Raw genomic sequence first — 8,956 nt, 5'->3', positions numbered from 1 at the left:
AATAATTTTCAAATTGTAGAGAAATCACACAATCCAGCGTTAGTTTCTGCAGATTTTAGTATAAAATATAAACCACACAACGGTCTAAGTTATGGTTGTCATAGAGGAACTTTAAATAATTATTAAAATAAGAAAAGTTTTGGTTTATACAGAAAAGGAAAACACATTTGTACCAAATTGGAAGCGACTCAAAAGTGATTGTGGACTAAATTGTTGATGAGATGATTCTAAGCACATGCAGCATGTGAGCAGACGGTTCTACTGAAAGGCTGAGCTGACAAACAGAAACTTCTCCTTTACACACCAGTATCTTTATTATGAACCCTCAGAAATGGTTTTGATACAGGATGAGCAGGAAGTCCAGACAGGTTGATTCCAGGTTTCACGTTACTCCTGAAACATGGAGAAAAAAGGCTGAAACCAGATGTTCAGCTCCTCCATCTTGTCCTCCAGGGTGAATCTCAAGTCTTCAGCGGTTTGCTCAACGCGGTCCTTGATGTCCTCAGCTGTGGTCTGAATCTTCCCCTTCACATTCTCCATCTGTGACCTCAGCAGGTTGTTCATGGTGGTGATCTTGGCCTGGGCGTTGTTCTGCACTTGAGCAAAGTAAAGGCTGAAACGTGTCTGCATGTCCTTCATGTTATCGGAGGTACGCGTCCAGAGCTGCTCCAGGTTTTCAGCAACTTGTCTGAGAGGACAGAAGAGTTTAAATGAGTGAGGAATCAAGAGAAAGTCCTGAAGTCAAACATCATGGTAGATAAATATTATTAACAGGTCACGGTGTTAAAATGGAGAGTCCAGCATTTAGTCTGATGTCATTGATTTATATTTGCTTTTGCACAACTGATTTATCACAATGGTTAAATGTTGTAACTGATTGAGATGAAGCTAATCCATGTTATTTTCTTCTCCCAGACAAACTGGTAAATTTGATCAATTAACTATGTATAAAAGTTTGACTTGTAGGCACTAATTATGAGAACAAATTTGAAGTACTAATCTGTATTATCATTTAATATTGTTGTAATAATCATTTGAATTTATTAGACACTATCTTTTAAATTGGAACAGCTGCACAAATTTATGTGATTATAACTTGGGTATATAACCCAGAGTCTGATTTGTTTCAGTGACCTGCGCACTGATGGGTGTAAAGTTTCTACTAACATACTGAATGACTTGATAAAGGTCAGTAGACTCAGAACTGCAGCCACTTCATTATTCTCTCCCTAAAATATTACTGCTTGATTTAAAAAGAGAATTAAATCACTAAATTAACTGCTCACTAAATTATGTTTATTAGATGCTAATCTGTCAATAAACCCATTAAATAATTACTGCAGCTCTCTGTTGCTCAAATAAATTTATTTCACTGAGACAATCAGTGAAATAAATTGATTTGAGCAAACCAATAAAACAATAGCAATACACAAACTTATTTTAGTATAGGTGGGTATTTTAAGAAGCACCTGCAGAATAACTTCAGTCGCTTAAATTCATTTCTCTCTCTGGAGAGAGATAAAACACAAGGAAACAAACAGCTTGTTAAAGTACAGCAGTACCTCTACTTACAAATATCTCTACAAATGAAATTTTCTACTTACGAAACACCTCAACAGGAAAATATTGCCTCTAGTTACGAAAGAAATTTCAGGATACGAAAGGAAAAAATACAGGATTGGCTGATACTCGCCGCTCCCAAAGGTTCCTGAACGCAATATTCTTATAGCTGCTCTGCCATTGGCTATTACCTATTATCTTTCTGGCATCCCATTGGCTAAGAGGGACCTCTGTGTGTAGCTAGATAGGTGTCTCTGCAGCGTCCTCGTCATTCAGCCCTCGACCTGTGAGGTGTTCTGATAGTTTTAGACAAATATATTAACTTTTTGAGTAATGTAGCCGCTAGAGGACACAAGCCAGTGTCTTATTGTGCCTGTCCCAAGCCCAGAAAAATACAGAGGGTTGCGTCAAGAAGGGCATCCGACGTAAAACTTTTGCCAAATCAAACATGCAAATCAAACCTACGACTTCCATACCAGATCGGTAGAGGCCCGGGTTAACAACGACCGCCATCGGCGCTGTTGACCTACAGGGTGCCGGTGGAAATTGGACTAATGTTGGTCGAAGAAGGACAGGAGGAACATGTGATCGTAGGAAGAGAGACAAGAGGAACAGCAACAGTATAGGACTGAGAGTAGGGACGCTGAATGTTGGATCTATGACAGGAGAAGGTAGAGAGTTGGTTGACATGATGCAGAGGAGGAAGGTAGACATACTGTGTGTCCAGGAGACCAGGTGGAAAGGTAGCAAGGCTAGAAGTTTAGGAGCAGGGTTCAAGTTGTTCTATCATGGTGTAGATAGGAAGAGAAATGGAGTAGGAGTTATCTTGAAGGAGGAGTTTGTTAGGAATGTCCTGGGGGTAAAAAGAGTGTCAAATAGAGTGATGAGTCTGAAGCTAGAAATCTATCGTGTGTTCAATGTTGTTAGTGGGTATGCTCCACAGGTAGGATGTGAGCTGGAGGAGAAGGAGAAATTCTGGCTGGACTTTGATGAAGTGATGCAGAGCATACCTAGAAGTGAGAGAGTTGTCATTGGTGCAGACTTCAATGGAAATGTTCATTCCGTTTCAGTTTCTACCGCTTCATCCGCCGTAGCGGGTCACGGGGAGCTGGAGCCTATCTCAGCTGGCATAGGGCGTGAGGCAGGGGCAACTCTGGGCCTGATGCCAGTGCACCGCAGAGCCACACAGAAAGACAGACAACCATGCACACACACACTCACTCCTATGAGCAATTTGGGACTGGCCAATCAATCTGAAGTGCATGCTTTTGGAGGTGGGAGGAAGCCGGAGAACCCGGAGAGAACCCACACAGACACGGGGAGAGCCTGCAAAATCCGCACAGACACCGTGCCACCTCAGTGGACATGTTGGTGCAGGAAACAGAGGTGATGAGGAGGTGATGGGCAGGTTTGGTATCCAGGAGAGGAACGCAGAAGGACAGATGGTGGTTGACTTTGCAAAAAGGATGGAAATGGCTGTAGTGAATACTTTCTTCCAGAAGAGGCAGGAACATAGGGTGACCTATAAGAGTGGCGGTAGGAGCACACAGGTAGACTACATCTTGTGTAGACGGTGTAACCTGAAAGAGATCAGTGACTGCAAAGTAGTGGTAGGTGAGAGTGTAGCCAAACAGCATAGGATGGTGGTGTGTAGGATGACTCTGGTGGTGAGGAAGATCAAGAGGGCAAAGGCAGAGCAGAGGACGAAATGGTGGAAGCTGAAAAAGGAAGAGTGTTGCATGACTTTTAGGAAGGAGTTAAGACAGGCTCTGGTGGTCAGGGGGTGTTTCCAGATGACTGGACAACTACGGCTAATGTGATCAGGGAGACAGGTAGGAGAGTACTTGGTGTGTCATCTGGAAGGAAAGTAGATAAGGAGACTTGGTGGTGGAATGAGGAGGTACAGGAGTGTATACAGAGAAAGAGGTTAGCTAAGAGGAAGTGGGACACTGAGAGGACTGAGGAGAGTAGACAGGAGTACAGGGAGATGCAGCGTAAGGTGAAGGTAGAGGTAGCAAAGGCCAAACAAGAAGCTTATGATGACTTGTATGCTAGGTTGGACAGTAAGGAGAATACATGCAGACAAGAAAAAAGAAAGAAAAAAAGAGTTGATGAACGTGGAAAATGAGAGAGAACAAAGACTAGAAGAGGTGACTGTTGTGGACCAGGAAGTAGCAAAGATTAGTCAGGATGAAGTGAGGAGGGCATTGAAGAGGATGAAGAGTGGAAAGACACTCGGTCCTGATGATATACCTGTGGAGGTTTGGAAGTGTCTAGGAGAGGTGGCAGTAGAGTTTCTGACTGGGTTGTTCAACAGGGTCTTAGATAGTGAGAAGATGCCTGAGGAATGGAGGAGAAGTGTGCTGGTGCCCATTTTTAAGAACAAGGGAGATGTGCAGAGTTGTGGCAACTACATAGGAATAAAGCTGATGAGCCATACAATGAAGTTATGGGACAGAGTAGTGGAAGCTAGACTAAGGGCAGAAGTGAACATTTGTGAGCAGCAGTATGGTTTCATGCCAAAAAAGAGTACTACAGATGCAGTATTTGCTTTGAGGATGATGATAGAGAAGTACAGAGAAGGCCAGAGGGAGCTGCATTGTGTTTTTGTAGATCTGGAGAAAGCTGATGACAGGGTGCCCAGAGAGGAACTGTGGTATTGTATGAGGAAGTCTGGAGTGGCAGAGAAGTATGTTAGAGCGGTGCATGACATGTATGAAGACTGTAAGACAGTGGTGAGGTGTGCTGTAGGTGTGACAGAGGAGTTCAAGGTGGAGGTGGGACTGCATCAAGGATCAGCTCTGAGCCCTTTCTTGTTGCTATGGTGATGGACAGGCTGACAGACGAGGTTAGACAGGAATCACCATGGACTATGATTTATTTATTTATTTATTTAAATTTTATATACTGGTTTGATCCCCGAAGGGAAATTAAGAACACACACTCTAGCTACTGATTCAAACGCATGCATACATATATATTTGTGAGTACAGGCCCCTGTATCACACACACACACAAGGTGGCCTGTAGGCATGCAGGGGAGGTAGAGTGGCAGGCAGCTCCTTCTTGGTGTGCCTCAAATGAGCAATTTGTAAAGGGGACAGCACTTTGCTCAAGAGTGCCTCGGCAGTGCTCCGGAGGTGAGCTGGCACCTCCCACTGTCAGCTCACCTCCGGGTATTTTTTGGGGGGGACGGGAGCAAGAATCGAACTGCCGATCTTAAATCATAGGACGACCCGCTCTACCGCCCGCTTTACCACTGAGCCACTGCCGCCCCACATGCATGATGTTTGCAGATGACATTGTGATCTGCAGTGAGAGCAGGGAACAGGTGGAGGAGAAGCTAGAGAGGTGGAGGTTTGTCCTGGAAAGGAGAGGAATGAAGGTTAGCCGCAGTAAGACAGAGTACATGTGTGTGAATGAGAGGGACCCAAGTGGAAGAGTGAGGTTACAGGGAGAAGAGATCAAGAAGGTGGAGGATTTTAAGTACTTAGGCTCAACAGTCCAGAGCAATGGAGAGTGTGGAAAAGAGGTGAAGAAGCGTGTCCAGGCAGGATGGAACAGGTGGAGGAAAGTGTCAGGTGTGATGTGTGATAGAAGAGTTTCAGCTAAAATGAAAGGAAAGGTGTACAAAACTGTGGTGAGACCAGCGATGTTGTTTGGTCTAGAGACAGTGTCACTGAAGAAAAGACAGGAGACAGAGCTGGAGGTAGCAGAGATGAAGATGCTGAGGTTCTCTCTGGGAGTGACCAGGATGGATAGGATCAGGAATGAGTACATCAGAGGGACAGCACATGTTAGAGGTTTTGGAGATAAAGTCAGAGAGGCCAGACTGAGATGGTTTGGACATGTCCAGAGGAGAGATAGTGAATATATTGGTAGAAGGATGCTGAGTTTTGAACTGCCAGGCAGGAGGCCTAGAGGAAGACCAAAGAGGAGGTTTATGGATGTAATGAAAGAGGACATGAAGGTGGTTGGTGTGAGAGAAGAGGATGCAGAAGACAGGGTTAGATGGAGGCAACTGATTGGCTGTGGTGACCTCTGAAGGGGAAAGCCCAAAGGAAAAGAAGATTAACTTTTTGAGTATACACTATGGACCCCAAGAAAGTGACGGAGAAAAGAGGAAAAGAAAAGACGAAGAAAAGGGTTTTTTTGTCCGTACAAATAAAGCCAGAGATCATAGAAAAGCATGAAAAAGGGATGCGTTTGGTTGATCTCGCATCTACAATCACCACGTTATTAAAACAAAGGAAGTTTGGAGAAGTTCAGAAAGAGGACTGGAATTCACTCTGTTGTTCATGGTGGGGCAAGAGGGTATGAACCAAAAAGGGCAAAAAACAATGAGGGCAGCAGTTAAAAGGTAAATGACCATCATTTTTATTCTTAACTCTATTTGTTTTTTACGTTATGCACAACTCTCATTTGTTGTGTAATAATCTAATTGTAACATGTATTTCTTACACGTTTTGATGCATTTTTATGCTTTATAAAACACTTATGTCTGAATTTGGGGGGCTTGGAACGGATTAGGGCATTTGCATGGAAAATGCGTCTCTACTTACGAAATTTTCTACTTAAAAGTTTCCTCCAGGACTAATTAATTTCATACGTAGAGGTACCAATTTGGAGACACTACATACGCCTTCTGCTGCCTGGATTTCCCATCAGCCAACTCGTCTCTGCTCCACTCACGTCTTGATGTCCTCAGCATACTTGTTGAGGTGTTTCCTCAGCTTGCGGGCGTAGGTGGAGACCTGGAGCCAGACATCATCCACGTTCTGCTCCACCATGCTCTGCAGCTCCTGTCTGTACTTCTCCATCTGCTCCTTGGCCTCCACCATGTGCTCTTTGAGTTTGTTGGCCAGTTTCTGCAGGTCTTTGGTCAGACGCTCCTGGGTGTAGGGGGCCAGCTTGGTCTGCAGCTCCTCTTTGTACGTGGCCAGTTCAGACATGCTGTCCTGAATCAGGGTGCTGTTGGAGGGGCGATTGTGTTGTCAGTTTTGTCAATCAGGATCCGAAAAGGTAAGAAGGCAGTTCTTCACACATGACCTCACTGTGTTGTCAGTCCCACAGTTTTTACTGTTTAGCATTAAGATCCAGATCAGAATTATTCGGTGTTATTACAATCATTTACTTCCTGTCTTCTAAAGATAACCCATTCACACACAGACGTACGTAGGGTGGTTTATTATTTTTAATGACTGAGGCTGGGGAATAAGTGGACTCACTCCAGTTCTCTGCTAATCTGGGAATTCCTGATGTTATACACCATTTCATCCTTCTTTACGCTCAGGTCTGACAAGTAGTCGTTGAACTTGTCAAACGAGACTTCGCAGGGAGTTTTCTCCAGAGGCACACTTCTCGCGTGGCAGCCTGATTCAGACAGAGACAAGAATCCCAGATATTTAAATCCAAATGATTGGACACCTTGTGTATTGGAAAACAGCTAACAGACTAGATCACAACACATTCCTTCAAGTTCTTTTATACAAATTTATATGTGAGTAGGATGTTGTTTTTCAAAATAGAATATTCAAAACTGGAATTACAGCAGGCCATTGGGGTGCTGAAGAAATAGAAATAAAAAAATCAATGACTTTATTAATCTCATCCTTCTTTTCATCCATTCCCTGCTTTTCCCTTAACCCCAAATTTTAAGACCTAATTTAACTGGATGTAAAATGTTAATTATGAACATATGTTTAAATTTAAAAGGGTTTCTGTGTCATTTTGGACTCACCAGAGAGGACAGCCAGCACGAAGATTACTGCAAAGACCCTCATGATGGCAGGAAAAAGACACCTGGAATATTATTACATCAATCAGTTAAAGCGATCTCAATACTAACAGACATGTTTAACTCATTTCTTTATTTTTACTTAATTAAGAAACCAACATTTCACACAGTGGATATTAATGAAGGCTAGGGTGTAAAATAGCATCTGAATAATCATTTTTATTTAATCAATCATTTAATTGATTTATTATTATCATTAAACTTTTCCTCACTCATCCACCTTAAATAAACGAGTGAAATGTAGGTTTACAGAAATACGTGACTCACCTCAGTGATCCAGATCCCCGACGTCTGACAACGACTCAGCTTTTCTCTCACTATTTATAGACTTTAGGTGTTGTTGGTGTCGTCCAATGACTTTCAGGAGGATTGCCATCCTGTGTCCGAAGTTCCCAGCGTAAGCTGTGTTGTTGTCACATTTTATTGCTGTGTGTGATGTTTTGGCTCCACGTTGGACGCTTAAAGTACAGATAGAGAAGTAGGCAGGAACACCTAGAACATAATCAGGGTTTACACGCGGCTGAAGCTTCTGGATCGTACATAAAAGTCTGATGTCGGTGCGATACAGTTCCTTAATGAAACACAGATACTTTTAACTCGACACATCCAGGTATCTCTGACATACCTCAGGTGTCTGTTGACATGGATGAACAACAAACAGGCAGCTCAACAAATCCAGGTAATGATCAGTCAGATTCTTCCTCAATGGTCTCAGAATCACAGCAAACAACGGACGATGCCTTGGACTGTGACAGCCATGATGTTCTCAGATGTCTGATGTGCATGGAGCCATTTACAGATGTCTCCAAACTGCATGAACACTACGTTAATCACGCCAGGGGTGTGTAGAAACAGATGTTGGCTGACGGTAAGAACCACGGGTCAGAAACGACTCTTCACGTCTCTAATGTGGGTAAACACTTTGTACCTTCAGCGTTACGTTCAGGATCATCCAGTTAGCTTTTACAGGTCTTTTGTGGAGAGTTTAGTGGCATTTTTAGGTCTGCCCCTTTGAGTGTTTGGTTGGTCTGTTACAAAATGATGTCTGAAGACTCCTTTGTCAGTGGAGGTTCCATTCCAAGGTAGCACAACGACAGCGTCAGTAATTACACTGAAAAACAAGAACCAATGCAGTGACAGACTGCAACATCCCGCGACACCCCTGAATTGAAAATTTTCCTCTGACCTGCTTGCCTAGGTCAAAGATCAAAGCTAGTGCTCTAACCTACTGTCTTTGATCAAAGCACTAGCTTTGATCTATGTTCTTACTCACACTGGCCTTCTCCCTCATCTTTCGATCTTATCCGGTTGCATGAAGGTTGCATCACCGCTTCAAAGCGCTGCTGTATTGTAATTATTAGTGTTTGTGTGTTCGTCCGATAGTCCACCAAATATCTTCACAACCGTTGCAGATAGAAAGATGAAACAAAAAGCACATGACTCAGGCAGCAAAGGGGATGAAAATGAGATGATGACCTTGACCTTGAGAAAACTAGGTCAAGGTTAAATTGCAACTTTTGTACACACAGGAACTGGATAAGATTGAAAGACAAGTGAGAAGGCCAGTGTGAGTAAGACCGTAGATCAAAGCTAGTGCTT

At 43.2% G+C, this 8,956-nt stretch overlaps 1 protein-coding gene across 1 annotated transcript; it reads right to left on the bottom strand.

The window, feature by feature from the left end:
- Window positions 1-387: 387 nt before the first annotated feature.
- Window positions 388-7,343, bottom strand: LOC137607687 (apolipoprotein Eb-like). The gene is made up of 4 exons (XM_068333611.1): window positions 7,301-7,343; window positions 6,789-6,933; window positions 6,253-6,531; window positions 388-688 (listed from the first exon to the last, which is right to left on the bottom strand). Exons 1-4 carry the CDS (start codon window positions 7,341-7,343, stop codon window positions 388-390), a joined length of 768 nt encoding a protein of 255 aa, XP_068189712.1.
- Window positions 7,344-8,956: the final 1,613 nt, after the last annotated feature.

Source organism: Antennarius striatus, chromosome 14 (assembly GCF_040054535.1).
Source record: "Antennarius striatus isolate MH-2024 chromosome 14, ASM4005453v1, whole genome shotgun sequence".
Classification (NCBI taxonomy): Eukaryota; Metazoa; Chordata; class Actinopteri; order Lophiiformes; family Antennariidae; genus Antennarius; species Antennarius striatus.
Note: the sequence above shows the minus strand (reverse complement) of the source record. Positions and strands in the feature narration are given on the sequence as shown.